General features: G+C 37.8%; 1 protein-coding gene across 2 annotated transcripts in view; it reads left to right on the top strand.

Moving 5' to 3' along the window:
- Positions 1 to 20,611, top strand: part of CADPS2 (calcium dependent secretion activator 2) — a 300,595-nt gene that overhangs the window by 234,861 nt on the left and 45,123 nt on the right. Inside the window, exons 19-21 of one of the 2 annotated variants that reach the window (XM_090136996.1) lie at positions 1,138 to 1,294; positions 11,200 to 11,341; positions 11,466 to 11,585. In XM_090136996.1, coding sequence (XP_089993122.1) covers positions 1,138 to 1,294; positions 11,200 to 11,341; positions 11,466 to 11,585 — 419 coding nt within the window. The remainder of the gene's footprint in view (positions 1 to 1,137; positions 1,295 to 11,199; positions 11,342 to 11,465; positions 11,586 to 20,611) is intronic. The other variant, XM_031615180.2, reaches the window with a different exon arrangement.

The raw sequence follows: 20,611 nt of genomic DNA on the forward strand, positions 1-20,611 counted from the left end.
GAACATACCTGTAGAAGTTGTCTCTTATTTGATCCCTTTCCGGGCTGAGCAGATCATTCTGCATATCTAGGATGTGCATTTCAGAAATACAAGTGATGATTTCTGTGACATTATTAGAAGCTGTGGCAACTCAGCACTTGTGTAGCTCAAGCTACACGCATCCCAGATAGATAACTTAAAAATATTCGTAATGAGAGGAGCATTAGTTTGAAAGGCAGTTTCCTATCTAGTGTGTGTAGGCATTTCTGATCATTGTGTTTTCATTAACTCTGAACAAAACACTCTCAGCAGTGTGTGTGGTATTCATCCCATTTCATAAGCTTACTTCAACTTCATCTTTAACATATAGATTCCTTTGATTCAGTTTCAATACTGACCTTTCAAACCCTAGATTTAAGTGACAGTTGTAAGTTACAAGAGTTACATATCAGGCAGCTTTTAACGTAAAGCTGGCTTTACTTGATGGCACTATTTTTCACAAGTTTCATCTGTAAGCTAAGCTTATCTAAGAATCTTGATTTTTATTAATTTTGTAACAAGTTCTTAAGTTGCTGAAAGTTAATAGAAACATTTGTGAATTTCTGGAGAAACATTTGATGAAGGGAAACAGTATGCTTTCCTCAGGAGAAGCTGACATATTTAAGACAAAAATAGGAATTTAAAAATATTCTGTTTATTAAAGAACACCTAGACTTTGAGGAATAATGTTTCACATTCAGTCCATCTGATGAGAAAATAAGAGCAAAATGTACATACAGAAATTATTTGAAAAATAAACTAATCTGATAGCATATAGTCCTTTGTTCTTTTCTTTCTCTTGGCAAAAAGAGTTGCAGGATTTATAGTCCTTTTCCAGTGGAGTTCTTGGCAAGTCTTGTGGTAGGAAAGGTTGCTTTTGATTCTTTGTTTTCTATTTTTGTTCTGATTCTGTTGTCTTCCCCAGCATAATCTATTTGCTTTCTTATATTATTGATGCAAAGACTTACAAAATGTTTTCATATTTTTCACACAGCCCTTTCATCCCCTCTGAATAAGACAGAGGGAAAGTGACGTATCCAAATGTATTGTGCCATAAATACATCTGCATGTTTTTGCTTTACGACTTGTGTTGGTAATTCTATTTTGTCGCATTTGTAGGCATTCGCCTGGTGGCCAGAACTATTGGCTGAGCATGCAGAGAAGTTTTTGTCTCTTTATTCTGTTGATATGGATTCGGCACTTGAAGCACAGCCACAGGACTCCTGGGACAGCTTCCCACTTTTCCAGCTGCTGAATAACTCCCTCAGAAATGATAGTAAGATCTTCAGGTTTTTGCTTATTGTGTGCATAAAATGTTTTGGGTTATTTTTAATCTCTCTATACCCTAGAAATGTATTTGTAATTCTCAAAATAAGAGTGTCAGTGCCTTTGTTTATGATATATACTCTAGTGCTCCATTTCTTGGAAGTTAGGCATTTTCTTCCTATTCACACACCATTTAATTCCTTATTCTGGCTACTATTCAACACAACCAGTTGCTTGGTTTTAAATCAGTGATGTACAAGCAGCATAGTATGTATTTAATTTTTCCTTCTAAGCTTTCATATAAACTACTTTCAGATCAGTTTTTGTGTTATATAAGTCTTGTAGGCATATCACAAATGGGGTTAGATATACACAGGAAGCCAGTGTTGTTTTCACTTTGTTCATTGTTGTATCATGATTTAAGCTGGTGATCAGGACTTCTTACCTTCCTTTAATTTTCTTCAAAGAGCAAATCTTTGTTTTTGTAAAAGCTTAGGAATGTTTTGTGTGCAAGTGATTTTGGTAGCAGAATTAAGGAAATGATCAATGAAACCCAAGAAAATGGAATGGATATTATTTTAAAAACATCAAATTGCACCTTATTTTACAGAAAAAAAAATCCTAACATTCTAGGGTGCCATAAAGAAAAATATATATATATGTGTGTTCATCTATATGTGTATTCATATTCAATGTGTATTGTTTAAAAATGAGAAAATGACCTGTTTTTTTTTTAACTGTTTTTTAACTTCAATTATTGAAGTTATTCTGAATTTTGAATCTTTTATTATTGTAAATACAAGCAATCCATTTTAACTTTCCCTGGAAAATCTATTTCATGTCTGTAAAAGTTCCGTAGCTTTCAATAATTTTAGCTCCACCTATGAAAACTGTGTGACAGAAGGAAAATAGCATTCAGGAGCTTTTCTCCAAGGTGACAAGTTTCAATCTTTGTTGTTTATTGTTGTATATTGTACCCTTAGCTGTCAAGTCACCTCAGTGTAGTCCTTGTTGGCCGCAGCAACATACCATGAAATCGAGCAAGTAGCAAAGGTTCACTGTAACAGTAGATGACTACTTTCATGAAGGGAAACGGGCAGGGCTACTAAACTAAAGCTGAACATCAAACTGGTTTGTTGAGGGTCACTGTTACTGCAGCACATTGGATATGGTCTGGGCAGAGTGAGAGAACTTTAGCATCCAGTTTTAGATGTCTGCTTTCATGAAATACCTCTCCTTACTCTGACAGACCATAACATGTGTAATGCCATATTCTGGATTATTTCCTTTTTGGCACATTGTCCTAGTGAAAGAAAATTACAGATACTTGGGAATTTTTGATCTGGGTACTTTTTTTGGACAAACTACACAAAATTTCTCTGATGGTGGCTAATTTATGCTTGATTTAGAAAGATGCTCAGGAGTGTGCAGGAATCAATTCAATTTTCTTAAAAGGGTCAGGCACACATTAGTTTACATGGTTGTCTGATTCTCTGCATAAGATCTAAAATCCTCATTCAATATCTGAAGCCTTTACCCAGGGTGCAGTGGGAGTTAGACATTTAGGGGAAAAAAAAAGTGCACAGGGATAGAGCCATTAGGAAATAGTAACCGCTGAACTATTGCCAAGTTCTGAAGTTGAAACTCATAAGGTGAACTACATCAAAGAGAAATGTATGTCCAGTGCTCAAAGATTCCCTCAAACTAAGGGCCTACAAAGCTGCAAATTCATGTCTCCTCTGTAGGCATAATGTCTCTTCCAGTGTTTTCAGCACCTTCATTTAGCTTCATAGGTATTGGTTGCTATTGGATGCTATTCTTCCCATAAGCTACATTACTTGAATAAAACATGGTTAGGGAATAAAGATACTGTCCTAAGCAGTGTATTTAATTCTATCTTGCATTAGGAATAAATTCAGAGTAGTTTATCTGTTCTTTGTAAACTCACTGTGTTGTGCGTGCTTGCCGGTATTTCCATATTCAGCTACATTTTAAAACAAAAGCAGCTTTTTTTATATGGCTTACACTGGTGGTACCCTCCAATCATTCCTAGTTTCTGGGTAATAAACTGGTTTCAACTGAAAGGTTCTAGATTCTCCTGGAGTACAAAGTTTGAAGGAAAACTAGATGTTATGAGGTCTAATAGTTTATGGTCTTAATCCGTGGGTTTCAGATAGCATTCTGGATCTGAGCAATTGAGATTTTTCTACTGATTTTTCTTTCCTTAAAAGATTACATGGATAATAATGCTAAATGATTCAATCAGCCTTGGGAAAGACATTTTATAGAAAATCAAGTAAATATTTTTTCATGTCAAAGCAATTATTAGCAAGATTTTAAAACCTTAGCTGAAACGATTGCTATCTAAAATGTCACACCTGTATACCAATTTCAGTAATTCCCTAGAGGTAATAGATATAGTAAATGACAGTTTCTGGTGAGTGGAAACCATCTGGAAAATTATACTCTCTTTTTTTTCCATGTAACTATTGGAAAGCAAGCGTGGAAATTAGTCACCTTTTAATCAGTGGGTATGTTAGCAAGTGGCAACTGACCATTCTACCAAGAACTGATTCCCAAGTGAAACATAACCACAGTGCTTATTCTTTAATTAACAGCCTTTTACCTTGCAAGTACATTAAAGTCACTAGAAATAGCTCCCCATGCTTATATAATCAATTTTACAGTCTTTCAAAGTGAAATAAATAATTCTGGCTGTACTCTAAGTGAAAACCTTTTCCTGGAAACTATCACCTTCATAAAGATAGATTTAGAAAAAAATCTAAAAAGGGAAAAACTGGAATGTGGCCTCATGAGGATAAAAAGGCTAGTGTTAATAATTAACAAGGAGAGTGAAGTGGAGTAAATTAGCCATAATAGAGCCCACAGTGACTGGCAAAGTCACCTCTCATTATCAAAAAACTCATTAGGAAATGAAGAGGTGGAAATCCCACTGGGTTATTCTCACTCTTCAGCTATAGCAGAGATTACTTTTCAGATTTCTTTCAAATGAAGAACTGTTAGGTCACCATATTGTATATTAGGTTAATCTTCAGTGAAATTTGGAGAACTGACACCTGCATGTTATTCTATCTCTATCTCAAGAGCTTTAAATGAGCTCAAAATATTCAATGCAGGAGTCAGTTTTCATGCAAACCTGACATGAGCAAACTCCTAACAATAAAGAAATGCTCTAACATTTACAGCATTAAAATGAAATTTCATTGCATGGTTATTTTTATAACTGTGTCACTAAAATATTAGAAATAGTAAAATATAAAATATTTAGAAATAGTGTGCGATAATGAAAATGCATAGACTTTACTACTGAAATGTATCAGCTGTGTTATTTTAAGTAGAATAAAAAACATTGTACATAATTAAAGCCAAATGATTAAAATACAGTATTCATTTGACATTAAGGGAAAAAAAAAAAAAAAAATCGTAGAATCAGATTTCCCATTAAATAACTTTTCTTGAATTAGAAGGAGAGGGAAGTCCTGACTCAAGCTTGCTTCACATTTCTATTATGAGGGATTCCATTCTGAATCACTTGAAGCTTTCCTATTTTTTCTGGCCACAAGAATTAAGTTTGTTCGTGTATTCGTTAGTGATTGTCCTGTTGCTCTAAGTCTAACCAATGAAGTCTATCTTTTTAAAATGAATCGAGGAATATGATCTTCCTATCCTTTAAGATATTGCAGCTTTTCCGAGAGGAGCTATCAAGCAAAAAAAAGTGATAACAAAGTGACATGTGCTGTAGAGATGGATAATAGATTGTAGATAAATTTGTTGTGAATTTTCAAAATCTAAATGAAAAAAATGCTGTAGCAACTTCTATAATATAAATGTTTATGATCTCCAAAGTTTCAATTGTTGATACTCAATTGTGCCTGACTGTGTAAAGCTTTGCAGATGGTACAAAGATAGCACTACCCAATATCTCTCTATGATAACAAAATTATTTTTTCCAGAATTTGAATTTCATAGAAGAAATCCATGATTGTCTCAGAACTATATGTCCCAGGACTTTTTTCAGTAATATAGATGTTACTTTTTCTCCACTGAGACTATTAATTATATTATGAAGGGGACTTCTTTAGGAGGACTATTTAGATTCTGTGGTTGTTTAATTATTCATTTTAATCACTTTTTTTTGAGCTTCAACAAACTATCTCAGTTTCTCTTCGTTAACATAATCAGAGATATTTTTTACTGGCATATGCACAATTCCATCAAGTGTTTCTATATTTAGCTAATGTTACAGGTATCTCAATTGTATATTTCAATATTCTGCTCCTTTTCTTTCCAAGTTTTGTTTCCATTCTAATATCATTGAATTTTATCTGCATCATTTACTGATCTAATATACTGTACTGTTGCTCAGCAATATTGCATTAGTGCTTTGTGGTGAGCACTGGCAAAAATCAAACAAAACCAGGAGTATTTTAAAGTTAACTCATAATCTTTCTTTCACTGAGTATCACTAGTGAAATACCTGTGTACCTGCTCTAAGTCAACTGGGGCACATCTGTCTGATGAAGCTGACTTTGAAAAACCTGCACGTTGAAATTTAGTCTCTTGTCTAAACAATTGCTATTATATTGGCTATTGATTTAAAACTGGAGTTCTTTGATATGTTTTGGTTTTTATTTTCCATTATTCCTGTTAGTAGTAGCAAGATGGTAAATGCCAGTAAACTCAGCATCCTCTTCTTGCTTGGTTACAGGCTGTGTACCACTTTTGTACTAGAAATTAAATATACCATCACAGCTCCCATCTTAAACTACGTTGTGTAAATAGAAAAGATTTTAGGTTTAAGATATTCAGGGCCCCAAAAGATTCTTCTCTCATCATACTCTACATTTCTCATTAATTGTAATAAGACTCTTTTGTAAAAAAGAGAGCTAGGATTTTTGCTCAGTCCTGTTAGGAGATCTTTTGAAATGATAACCTACCTTCAGTTTTGGGCTGCATGTTTTGGAAATACTGACAGCTAACTGAGACTGTAAAACTCCTTACTAGATATCATTTCTGGCTGAATGATAGTTCTAGGAACAAAACATAATAATAAACAAATCTGCAATAAGCTATTTGTGTCCCTTTGTCTTGTAAAGATGAAATTCTTTGCAGTTTCATTGCTGATGTTCTAGGGGTGGATGAAAATTTTGCTCCTCAAGTAAGTTTACAGCTTGCTTCCACATAGCATGTCTCTAAAATGCATTTCTAAACTATGTCTCATATGGCAAAAAGCATAGCAATTAGAATATAAGCTGAGACACTTTCAATTTTTGCTAGAATTCAAATAACTGATTAACAAATGCTCTGTGGAGGCAGAATGAACTATAAACAATAAGCAGATGGAAATATCTACTTCTTCTAGTGTGGATTGGATGATTTTCAACTGGTACAGATAGAATATGGAGCCCCAAGGAAACCTCCTTCTTGAAATTTACTCTTTTTAAATTGGATTTTAAAATACATCAGGAAAGCCAGGTGATGCCTTCCTGAGAGTCATATAAGGAGGGGTGATAGCAGATTCTTCCAAAGTGCTGATTTTGCCACTGGTGCAGAGACTCATGGTAACCTGTTTCATTCTTCCCCTTACTTTTGATTCTGGAGAAGCTCTTGAGGACAGCTTGCCACGCTGGCTCTAGAATAACTCTCAAAACACCTGCATGGGTAAAATGAAAACAAGTCCCAAAGTTTCTAATGTATTTAAGAACCACAGATTATTTTCCTGATGTTAGAGAGGAACCTTATTCCAGTGCTGTGTTGTTAAACTGTACTGTCTACCTCTGGTCTTTTCATATCACGTTTTAGCATTTTTCAGCTATGTAAGAGTTGAATAACTTTCAGTTCCAATATTTCTAGTACTTCTTACCTGGGAGATGTTTCTATTCCCACAATCCTTTTCCCCTTAATATTGTACACACATTACCTTGCCCTGGCATAGAGTTTCATTTTGTTGTTGTTTGTGTGAATATGAGATGGTTCACATGAAGAGCACATGGGGCATCTATATTGACAAGACGATGGAGAATTAAGCTGTGTAGCTTTGAAGACAAGTGGTAGTTGAGGGTTTTGAAGTGTGGCATTACCTCAAGGATCTCTTGTTTCCCATCTGCTTAGATGCACAGGTGGTACCTGTTGGCAAGATCAATTCTAATCACAGGGTAGAGTGCCATGAGTTTGCTGGTAATACTCAGCTCCGTCACTCAGCCCTGGGCTCTGAGTTCTTTCTTCCCCTGCTGTAATCCTTGAAATCTCCATATGGGTAAATCAAATCTGTCATGTCCTCAACTCTGGGAAAACAGAATGCTCACAGAGTTGTTCATCCAAGATAGCACTTGCATGTGTGTGCCCACATACAGAGCGATCTGCTTGGAGTGCAGTCAGATTAAGAATCTTGGCGTCGGTATAGGTAGTTTCATTTCCCTGCAAAGATTGATGTCAGGATGTTAGGAAAATGATTCAGCTTTCTAAGTTGAACAGCTTTTATTGCTTGTGACTTCTTTAAATTTCATTCTGACTTCTGAATAACAAGAGCTGCCCTCCTGCCCATGAGGCTCTATTATTGTAATTCCCTGAGCAGATCTTGCAGCAGAGCATTTCTGCGGTGTGTTCAGAAAACAGTGAGCTACAGGCTCATCCCCTCAGGTAACTGTGATTGCCTGATTAATGCCCATCCTGAAATGATTCGCTGTAAAGCAGCAATATTGACTTAATTGACACAATTGTGTTCCTGTTGTTGTTTTTTAAGCTCAAAGTAGCCTTAAAAAATCAGCCTTATATGTAGCTTGAAACCTGCCACCTTTTGTTTCTCAAAGGCAATGTTCATCAGCTGTTTACTGTGAAACACCCGATGTGTGGGCAAGCATCCACATCTTTGTGTTAATATCCAAATCCTTCTCAGTTGTTGCTATTGCTGGGTACAGATGCTGCATTTTTAAGACATAAATACAAGGGAAAAACAACGCAGCTTTGAAAGCCTGATATGCAATTAATTATGCCAGAACTAGCTAGTTAACAAGTACTTCTATGAGCAGTGTAAATAATGGAGCATGTTTGTAATGGACTCATAGGTGTTCTCCAGGGTGGATTCTCAGGGGTTTAGTAAGAGACAAGCCTATGCTGCTGCCTTTTTCTCTGCGGAAACCCTAACAATCTCTGTCTGTTACTTAGCTGCCTGTTTTCATGAGGCTTGATATACTGGAGATCTCCACCCTTGTTTCTATATAACACTGAAATTAGCTGTAAGTATTAAAATTCTTAGGAAGAGAGAGGCAGGTGGATAAATGAAAGAGTGATGATCTCATCAATCTTCTCTCCTTAGGAAAAAGTAATTGATACATAATTTCCCAATTCGGCAAGGGTGTTACAGAGAAAATAGTATCCAGACATTCAGCAATAAAGACAGTGCAAGTAAAAATAAGAAAATAAAACTTGAAGACACACTTTCTCCATAGTCTTCATCTCCCTAGGTTCTGTCTGTGGTAAACATTAGTCATAAAGAGGAAACAAAGGAGTTTTTATAAGTTACAGACATTATTTTTGCATGTTACACATGGAGTTGTAGTAGTGAACTAGAACAAGAGGAGTTTATATCTTCATGAAATGGATTCCAGGGTTTTGAGCCACATGATATAGCCTTTTACTCTTAGGAAGAAGAGGTCTCCTCAAAATGCAACTGAGGTACCCATCCATGTCAAATGAGAAGTCTGGAGGCAGAGATAAGTAAGAGGAGAAACCCAGAAGCCGTACAGGGAAAGATGCAAATGCTTTCCCTAGAGACAGTAGCTGCTAGCAGTGCCCTTCCATTTGAAGTGTTTGGTTGCTTGAGATATAAAGGGTGAGTGAACTCAAGCCTGAAGCATACTGAGCTGAAGAGAAAGTTGAAGCTGAATGCACAAGAGAATGTAAAACACATAACAGTAAGAGAAAGTAAAATCATGAAAATTTCTCATTGTGACTCAGCTTGCCTACATGACACATGGGAATATCGTTACAGATCGCAATGATAGTACTAGATTAGTGGGTGAATATGGACATTCAAAACATGAAACTAATACAGTCCCTTGGTGGGGTAGACTCTAGTTACAATAATGATGAGACTTTACTAAAGAACATTTTAAGGACTTTCTTTCAAAAATAAAGAGAAAGCCTCTAGCAGTGTTACACGTCATTAGCTTTCCTAAGCATTTCCAACTAGTTTTCAGGACTTCCTTTATAAGACTACAATGACTGTAAAATTGGAGGTGATCATACCTGAGTGTAGGCAGTCTTCCAGAAGGGAAGTAGAGTTCACATCCCTACAAATTTTGTAAGACAGTTGAGAAGGCAGAAGAGAGACAAGTATGGCTCATGGGGATGGGTTTCACATGAATGCAAACTGGAAAGGATGTACCTTAGGTTCATGGGTCTGTTTGGTGTTTATGTGTGTTTCTGGATCAGAAAAGGAAGAATTCTGGTGGTGAATTCTGGCATGCTGACCAGCTGTTGGTATACATATACATGCTAAGACTTATTTTCCTATTCCAGAGATCATGGAATGTTCCATGTAGGTACAGGAATTGATTCAGGACTTCGCCTATAGACCAGATAGATAAACTGTTCTTATTCCCACAAATACTCTTATGTCACGTGTTATCTTTTTCCTATAAGTTCTCTGAAGAAAAGGCTGTATTTCACTATATTTTTGCACATAGCTGTTGTGGTTTAACCTAGCAGGCAGCTCAGTGCCACACGATTGTTCGCTCACTTCCCCCACCCTCAGAGGAACGGGAGAGAGAATGAGAAAAAAAAAACACAACAAAGTAGAACTTATGAGTTGAGATAAAAACTATTTTCTAAGATAGAAGAAGAAGAGAAAAGCAGAATAATAGTAAGTATAATAATATAACATATATTCACCAAATAAGCGATGCACAAAACTATTCCTTACTACCCGCTGACTGATGCCCAACCAGTCCTTAAGCAGCAGCTGTTGGCCAACTCTCCTCCATTTTATGTTTTTTTCACATGATGTCATATGGCATGGAATATTTTGGACGTCAGGGGGAAATTCTTTACAGAGAGAGTGGTGAGGTACTGGAACAGGCTGCCCAGGGAGGTTGTGGATGCCCCGTCCCTGGAGGTGTTCAAGGCCAGATTGGATGGGGCCCTGGGCAGTCTGGTCTAGCATTAGGTGGAATGGTTGGTGGCCCTGCGTGTGGCAGGGGGGTTGGAGATTCATGATCCTTGAGGTCCCTTCCAACCCTGGCAATTCTGTGATTCTGTGATTCTGTGAATATCCCTTTGGCCAGTTTAGGTCAGATGTTTTATTTCTGTCCCCTCCCAACTCCTTGTGCTCCCTCAGCCCTGTCAGGACAGTATGAGAAATGCAAATATTCCTGGCTCTGTGCAGTACTGCTCAGGAACAACTAAACATCGGTGTGTTATCACCATTGTTTTTCTCCCAAAGCCAAAGCATAGCATCATGTCCCAGCTGAAACCAGTACAGCAAACTACTGAAGCTGAAATGTTTTATTGTAGCCTTTGTTCTTAGCATAAGGAGAATGCAAATGATTGAATATTGCTGAAATGTATTTATTTTGGTTCTGTGAACAAAATGACTAAGGCTTAGATTTAGCAAAATATATTTTAAGGAGATAAAGAAGTGATCTGGCTCAACGAAGAACTTATATACATGCCTAGTTTTTATAACAGTGGCGTCTAAAAATGGACTGCAAAGCCCTTGTAATGTACATGTTTTGGTTTTTTTTTATGTGCTGTACTTACTACACAGGCTGGATCACACTATATTTATTCTTACATTTTTGGACTTTAAAACATTTTAAGAGGTACTCTTTCCTATTGCAAAATAAATGAGGGAAAGACCTGACATGTTTATTTCTGTTTTGTTTCTTTTTAAAGCATTTCTGTGCAATGGAAAGTTTCACAAGCACTTGCAAGAAATTTTTGTTCCCATGGTCATCCGCTACATTGACCTCATGGAATCATCAATTGCCCAGTCCATTCACAGAGGTCTTGAACAAGAGTCGTGGCAACCTGTCAAGTAAGTGCTTTCTACAGGATTTCTGCAAAGCACTACAGTTTTCTGTCTTATCAGGTGTTGTCCTCTGCTGTCCTCTAAATATTCTATTTTTTATTGTATTCCTACATTATTTATTTTTTCACAGGAGCATCACCAACAGTCTTCCTAATGTAGCTCTTCCAAAAGTTCCAAGTTTGCCTCTTAATCTTCCACAAATGCCTAGCTTTACTACACCAACCTGGATGACTTCCATGTATGAATTCACGTGTGTATTCTTCAATAACCTTCTGACTGTATGTCAGCTCTGCATGGCCTTGCTACTGTTCTGTGCAGCTGTTTTTGGATTGCATGGTGTTTATGATCTCTTAGTTGGAAATTACTGTTTCTTGGGAGTCAAGCATGGACTGTTAGCAGGTTGTGCTTTCTAGTGTCTTTAAATGAATTGGTCTTAAACTTGGTAACTTAAAAAATCAGCTTAGCAAAGGTCTGTCAAAGTATGAATGATGTTTTATCCCCTAAACTACTTAATTATCTTTCTTAATTAATAAGCAGTGAGGAATCTTTTGAATAACTGATTTTAGATCATAAAGTGAAACAGCCCATCATATTTTTGCATGGACTATATTAACTCATTGTATGTGAAAACTGGTTCTGAAAACTGATTCCAACAGTTGATTGCAAATATAGCCATTAAATATCCATATTAGAAGAAAATTGTAAAGGTTAATTGGTACCCAGAATAGAAGTACGTCTATTGCTTTGCCTGTTTCAAAATATATATATTTGTTTTATATAGTAGAGGAAGGCTCCAGGAGAACTTTGCTTTAGCTCAAGTTGTAATAGGAAAGGATGAATGTGAATGACTTCAGAAAACATACATGTAACACACAAAGCTTGATAATAAAATTTCAAGCCAAGTATTGTTTTCTCAAGTTTTGTGATGGAATTAAACACACATAACAAGTATTCACATCCATTACTATGAGAGTTTATTGATTGTGCTCTGCCAGATTTCTGGCACTTGTCCATAGAGTTGCTGTTCTGCTGCTAATTCTTCTAAAAGACAAAATTCCTCTTAATCCTTGGCTTCGGTAGCTTTTGTGTTTACTATAATTCTAGATTTCTCCTGATGTGCTTATGCAATTGATTTCAGTTCTGAGTACTAACTAATTGGTCATCTGCTACTCAGATCTATTTGCCTAGTTACTCTCACCCTTTCAAAGGTTACTTTGTTTTTAAAGAATAGCTTTTAGATTTAAAAGTTGTTATAATCTTAGATGTGGTCTTCTGACAGTCTGTATTCTAGTAGCCTCTTCCAGTAAAAATAACTTGTAGATTTTAAAATATTTTTATTTTACATATTGAATTTGTAATTAATATATAACAAGTATTGGTCCTGGTTCGAGTATTATACTGGTGTAACTTTCCTAAATGAAAGCTTTGGTGTAGCAATAAATACCTAGACAGGATTGTCAAAAATGCGTGTGTAGTGTGAAACTCAGCCACTGCCTCATCCCCCTTGCACATATTCTGGAAATAAGGATGTAGCCCATATAGGAAAGTATGAAAAACATACTGAGCTAATTTGTGTGGTTTTGAAAGCACTGAGGTTCACATGAGCTGTAAGAACTTGCCAGCAGTAGCTGTTGCTTTGCTGTTTGTCAAGAGGAATGGGGACAAGTACTGTACCAGGTATGGTGTCTGCATGGAGCTCAGTAAGGTCGTCATCTCCTTTCAGCTGCCTCTTGCAGCAAACCAAAAGAAAAGATCTGCCAAGGTACTAGCTCTGTTGTAGATGACTCTTTGCTTTCTTTCTTCAAAAAGTAGAGCTTTGAAGTTGTATTCATTGAAGAGTGTATAAATTTAATTCCAAGATTTTAGTACTATCGTTGTAATACTATGGAACTCAGGTAGTATTTTAAGAATCAGACTACTGCCTGCATCCTGCAGAAGAGCCAGGTGACTTCTCTGAATGACCATGTATTTTATTTGAATCACAAAGTAACATCAGTTTGAGTGAAGGCACTGCAAGCCAGTTGTTATGAATTTCCTCTTTCCTGGCTGGTTAGTGTCTCAGCTTCCAGTAGAGAAAATGGTTTGTTCCTGTTACTACATGAAATAATCTCTTATTATTATTTTTCTTGAACAGCGCTCATCCCATCCTTTGCAGGAAAATCAGAGCTTTCCAGTTAAATTCTCCAATGGGAATTAACCAAATACCTGTTCTCCAGTCTCTATTAACCAAAATCTGGTGTTTCCTTCTCTTCTCCCGGCTGAAGAGCCCCAACTCTCTCAGCCTGTCCTTGCACAGCAGCCTGTTCGTGCTCAGCCCTCTGATCATCTTCGTGGCCCTCCTCTGGACCTGCTCCAACAGCTCCATGTCCTTCTGGTGTTGGGGGCTCCAGAACTGGACGCAGTACTCTAGGTGAGGTCTCATGACAGCAGAGTAGAGGGGCAGAATCATCTCCTTCTTCCTGCCAGTCATGCTTGTCTCGATGCAACCCAGGATACAGTTGACCTTCTGGGCTGCAAGCACACACTGCTGGATCACACTGAACCTTTCATCAACTGACATTCCTGAATCCTTCTCCTCAGAGCTGCTCTCAAGTAATTCTTCGCTCAACCTGTATCTGTGCTTAGGATTGCTCCTTCCCAGATGCAGGACCTTACATTTGGCCTTATTGAATTTCATGAGATTGGCATGAACACACTTCTCAAGCCTGTCCAGACCCCTCTGGACAGCATCCATTCCTTCTAACATGTCAACTGCACCACTCAGCTTAGTGTTGTCTGCAAACTTGCTCCATCCCACTTGATCCCACTATCCATGTCACCTACAAAGATTTTAAATAACACCACTCCCCACACCAATCCCTGAGAAACGCCACTCTTCACTAGTTTCCGCTTGTACATTGAGCCATTCACCGCAACACTCTGAGTGCAACCATCCAGCCAATTCCTTATCCTGCGAATAGTCCGTCCATCAATTCAGTTTTTCTCCAACTGATGATCAGGATGTCATGCAAGACAGTGTCAAACACCTTGCACAAGCCCAGGTAGATGATGTCAGTTGCTCTTCCTCTATCCACTGATGCTGTAACTCCGTCATAACAGGCCACTAAGTTTGTCAGGCGTGACTTGCCGTTGGTGAAGCCAAGTTGGTTACCATCAATCACCTCGTCTTTATTTTCCATGTGCCATAGTAGAGCCTTCAGGAGGATCTGCTCCATGTTCTTGCTGGGCACAGGGGTGAGACTGACTGGCCTGTAGTTTCCTGGGTCTTTTTTTTACCCTTCTTGAAAATGGGGGTCATGTTTCCCCTTTTAATCAGTGGGAACTTCACCAGACTTCTATGGCCTTTCAAATATGATGGGCAGTGGCTTGGCAACTTCATCTGCCAGTTCCTTCAGAATCTGTGGATGAATCTTGTCAGGTTCAATGAGCTTGTACACCTTCAGGCTTTTTAGATGGTCTCGAACCTCATCTTCACTTACAGCAAGCTCCTTCTCCAAGTTCTTGCATCTTTGGTGATGTGGCTGGAGCCCTTGCTGGTGAAGACTGAGGCAAATATATCATTGAGCACCTCAGCTTTTTCCGTATCCCTCATGATCTGGTTTCCAGTTTCCTTCCAGAGAGAGCCCACATCTTCCCTGACATTTTTTAATCACTGATATACGTTCTTGTTCCCATTTGTGTCCCTGGCTAGATTTAGATCTGTCTGGGTTTTGGCATTCCTAACCTGATCCCAGGCTGCTTGGGCAATTTTTTGGTAGTCCTCCCAGGTAACCTGTTCTTCCTTCCACTCCCTATAGACTTTCTTTTTGAGCTTAAGTCCAGGTGCTCCTTGTTTATCCACAGAGGCCTCCTGACATTCTTGTGTGCCTTTCTTTTTCTTGGGATGCACCAATTTTGGGCTTGGAGGAAATGGTCCTTCAATACCGACCAGATTTCTTGGGCCCTCTTCTCTCCATGGCTTTCTCCCATGTCTCCCTGCCAAGCAGCTCTCTGAAGAGTTCAAAGTCTAAGCTTTCCTGAAGTCCAGAGTAGCAAGCTTGCTATGCAACCTCTTGATCACGTTTTGAAGAAGGAAATGTATACTACTAATGACAGCGCTTAGAAAGATCGTTACATCATTTTCGGTTGTTTTTCCTTAACCTGTTATTATTGGGCACTGGGAAGAGAGATATGAAAAGAGGAAAGTGTTCTGTGTAGTAGTCTGTTTGTCTTGATTGGTCTCTGGAGAGGATAACTCAAGAGGACACCTTGGCTAGACATGCAGAGCATTGCAACGTTTGGCTAAAGACAGTATCCTAAAAGGAGAAAATACCTGAATATTCTGTAAAATCTTCTAATTATCCATAATGATGCTTTTCTTAATTCCTCATTAATTAATTAAAATTACTTCTGTACCATTTTGTATTTTAAATTGAGTTACTCTGCCTCTTGTGAACCAGGCTTTTAAATTGCATTTGTGGGTGATTTTAGTTGTGTATGATTTCATTTATAAATTATTATTTTCAGTGCAAGCATGACATATATTCACTGACCAAAAGCACTGCAGATACAGACCCGAGGTTGTCTGTTGCTATCTTATGCCATTCTAGATCATCGGGCTTGGCAAACCTCAAGGCTGGAGAAACATGAGATAGGATATAAGGATACATGCTTGCAGGAAGACAGTCCTGTCTTCTCTACCAGCTGGAGCAGGCAGTTATGAAGCAAATGCCTCAGCTATGTTCATCCTTCTGTGACTCAGCTACAGTGAGTGGCGAAGGGAGCAGCCGCAGTGGTCTGTGCATGTGCTGGGGCATGTTTCAGCACTGTTCAGTACATCTGTAGTGCCACATTTGTTCTTGTCACAGTACTTGGCTGTAGCAAGTTGGAAGATGAAAATTGTTTTCTTTTTAAGGATAGTTATTTAAGAATATGGCCATAAGTGAAATTTAGCTGAAGTGATCTACTTCCTGTGGAATACAGAGTTTTGAATTTAAGACAAGTGTAGCAAGCTCCTATTTGAGCATTCTGAAAGATAAATGTATATTATGGGCTACATTTTGTTTCTTAATACTTTCATTTAAGAAATAAGAATTAACAGAAATGTTTTAGGTTGCTTAAGCCTCAAGTTGCCTCAGTCTTGAGTTAAGTAGGAGGAGTCAAGAAGTTACTCTTTGGCCCTAATATCTTTGGGGGACCAAACACAATCCATTACTTGCTGTGCCAAATCTGTTCTTCAGCCTTTCCAATCACCAGCTAATGAAATGTAGAGAGTCGGGGCAAGTACTATTGACTCTATAATTACAAAAAAGCCTTTTATGTTGAAAGAATTCTCAGTTGACTTTCTGAGTCCTGAACATGCATATTCAGGGTAGGAACTGGACCTCGCAAAGAACATAGAGCTGTTACCCTGTTTTGTAACAGTACCCACAAAGCACTAATGGGTTATAATTCAGTAGTAAACTTCAAAATGTACACAGTAATTTATAAAATCACCACTATTGCTCTTGGTAAATTCTACTAGAATGGAAGCCAGATGATTTTGGATCTTATGGTTGATAGAGAATGTCCATAGATATTTAGAATACTTCTTATATTTCCATATATAAGCTGTCTTATTGGGTAGATCTTGCAGCTCTGTTAATGGACTGCTTGACTGATTGCTACTGCTTCGATAGTTGCATAAGTGGAGGAAAGTTGCCTCTTTTGGCTGTTAGTGGACAAGTGAATTGCTTGGGAGTATGTATACAGTTCCTAAGTTAAATATGCTGCAAGATTTTGGAGAAATACAATGTTCTTCGTCTTTTTTTGCTGTGTTCAGTACAATGAGAGGCAGAAAACCATAGAACTGTTTAGCTTAAAATGGTCTACATCTACAAAGTTAAATCGCTGTTAAAAAATTAGGGTGGACCTTTTTCAACCATTGGAAACCTTTTATTCCAAGGACCTGATTAAAAGGAGTCAAAAACTAAACAGTACCTTTTGCACAAACTAGTGCTGAAATCTTAAATCTTGACTGCAGAACAGTAGAGTTTGCACTTAATTTTAGATTAATAAATAACTCTATTGAGTATAGTTGAAAAAAGAGTAGCAATTTTCAGGCAGAGCAGTATTATTCCATTCATTAGACCAAATTAGCTTATCATAAGTGTTCAAATAAAAACCTTACAGTAGCCAAGAATGGGTTTTGTAATTATGCACATAGATTCAAATACTTCAGTGGTTTGAATTGAATGTGGGAGTACCTCCTGCTGCCAGGAGGAGGTGAAAACTGCATTTGGTTTCTCTTCATGTTGCGTTTTATAGAGTATTAAACTCTGAGATGACATAACCAGATATTCCAGGGGAAACAAAATCTGCAGACTGTAGATCCACTTCAGGGTATTGAGGTATATGTTGACAATATTATTTGTAATACCTTTAATGAATAATGGACAGAAAAAAATTCTGTAGGCTATGTAAAGCAATGATTTGTTACAAATTGGAACAGGTTGATTGAAATCACAGTTCTCTTCAGCAGATAGCAAACAAATGGGATATTTGTGCCTGAACTAAGAAAAATTAGTTTCTGTTGTAGCACTTAATTTTCCTTCCGTATCTAACTAGTGTAATAATACAGTAGTCAAATTCAAATGTCATCGGACAGTGCTGAATAAAAATTGAAGAATGGAATCTCAAAATCATATGAAAAGAGAACGAATGAATTAATGTTTCTGACAGAATGAATTAGTGTTTCATGAACCTGTGTCTATTACTAAATTTATTTTAATTTGAAACTTTACTTGGTAGTATAATGAAACCAAATTAAGTGGCTACCAGGGAGTGAACGTGCATAGGAATACATTAATGTTATTGAGAACACATTAGTCCTCCTGAGTCTTAAAGAATTTCATTTAGAATTCCATTAGGCTAAAAATGAAAAAAAATACATGCGAAAGGATAAAAAATGATAAAATATGATCTAATAATGAAAAGTGGTAGTTCTGTTTCTTGGGAAAGTATGTTTTGTTTTCTAGGAAGTGTGTTCTTACCAACTTTAATAATGACTGGCATTGCCTCTATTTTTTCCACTACATCATTTGTCATCTTTTACCCCCTCTGTCTAAAAAAAATCACTGTGTTTTTCAAGTCAGATATTGTGTATAATGAAGCATATACAGCTTCATTCTCTGGTAGTGTACAAAGCAGACATAATGAAATCCCCAACATTGGAGTCGTATAACTTAAAAAACAGACCAGCAAAATTATAGACTTTCTGAGGTGTTGTGGGGGTTCATTCTTGATATTTCTTAATTAAACTTAATAGTGTATAAAAGTACTCCTCACTCAGCTCTAATCTGAACAGTAACATCCCTGTGCAAGTTGTAACCTTAGCAGTCTCCTGGGCTTTTATTGCTGCTTCTGCTGTTTTCTTTCAGGAGCACAACAAAATGTAAAATTAGTAATTATTGTTTAAGATAAGTGAGGAAAAATGCATTATAACATGCACGTCCTATTTGAAAACTGTGAACTATCCTGCATCTGGGAAGGGGCAATCACAAGCACAGATGCAAGTTGGGTGGAGAATGGCTTTAGAGCAGCTCTGAGGAGAAGGATTTAGGGTAATCGGTAGATGAAAGGTTCAGTGTGATCCAGCAGTGTGCGCTTGCAGCCCAAAAGGTCAACTGTATCCTGGGTTGCATCAAGATAAGTATGACTGGCAGAAAGAAGGAGATGATTCTGCCCCTCTACTCTGCTGTCATGAGACCTCACCTAGAGCACTGCGTCCAGTTCTGGAGTCCCCAACACCAGAAGGACATGGAGCTGTTGGAGCAGGACCAGAGGAGGGCCACAAAGATGATCAGAGGGCTGGAGCACCTCCCCTACAAGGACAGGCTGAGAGAGCTAGGGCTCTTCAGCCAGGGGAAAGAAGGCTCCGTGGGGACATTATAGCAGAGTTCCAGTACTTGAAGGGGACCTACAGGAAAGGTGGAGAGGGGCTTTTTAGAATAATGTGTAGCGACAGGACAAGGGGAAATGTCTTTAAACTGGAAGAATATGGATTTAGACTGGATATTAGGAAGAAATTCTTTACTGTGAAGATGGTGAGACACTGGAACAGGTTGCCCAGAGAGGTTGTGGATTCTGGCTGGCTGAGGCTTTGAGCAATCTGGTCTACAGGGAGATGTCCCTGCCTGTAGAAGGGGCACTGGAACTAGATGATCATAAAGGTCCCTTCCAGTCCAAACCATTCTTTGATTCATTCTATGACTCATTCTGTGTTCCTTCTTGCACGTAGTAGAGACATCAGAATATGACATTTAAGTTGTTCGTTTGAACCCAGCCTTTTCCATAGGCAGGTGTCACTACTCGGCCTTCTCTGGCCTCCTTCTTTTCCCAGTTTGGCTGTCTTTTTTGAATCTAAGACAGCACAGCGGAGGACAGTGATGACTCTGTGATGGGTTTTCTTAAGACCAAAGCAGTGCTCCTGCTGCATCTGTGCAACCTCTCCAAAGTTCTGAATATGTGCTTTAGGCCTTGCTTCATGTTACTGCCCGATGTCACGGCCCACCTGGTGCAACCCAGTGTTAGTGCTACTGATGAGTACATTAGTCAGTCAAATATGACATATCTTTTCTATTTTTAAGTTAGTTCATTTTCTAACCTGACTCTTGCCTGACTCAGCACATTCAGCACTCCCCAGTTCCTTCCATGAGAGTTTGGGTCACTTTACCCTCTGATAATCACGTTCTTTTGCCATGAGGTAGAAGCAAGAAGATGGCAATATTGATATATTTTTAAGCTATTTGAATTAGAATTGAGCCTGCCAGGCTGTTTTTTGAGGGTTGTGTCACTATCATTCTGAGATGCTGTGCTGTGAAGTATTGTGGCTCCTTAAGCAATAACCTAGGCATTGAAATGCAAGACATTGTGATATAGTTAATCTACATTGACAGTGGAAGCATAACTGTATTTACATCAAAGGTTAGCCTTGAATTACTGTGTCTTATCACATGTAAATGTCCTGAAATTTATCACTTGATTCAGGGCAGAAGAACTTGTAAACAGAGCTATACTAATTCCATTTTGTTTGTGCATAAATTTCCTTATTTCATTTCTGTTCTCTTTTTTCCATTGGGATATTCCCTCAGTTAGAATTAACGAGCATTTATCAAGGGACTGTTTGTCTGGGTATCTCTTTTATGATATTACAACTAGTATTTTTAGTTCTTTGGTAGATTTATCTACCTAAGTTATGAAAGTAAGAAAACGTATACAAAATCCTAACTGTTTTGTAAAATGTCCTTACTAATTAAT

The sequence above is a fragment of the Phasianus colchicus genome, chromosome 1, assembly GCF_987193195.1.
Source record: "Phasianus colchicus chromosome 1, bPhaCol1.hap1.1, whole genome shotgun sequence".
Lineage (NCBI taxonomy): Eukaryota > Metazoa > Chordata > Aves > Galliformes > Phasianidae > Phasianus > Phasianus colchicus.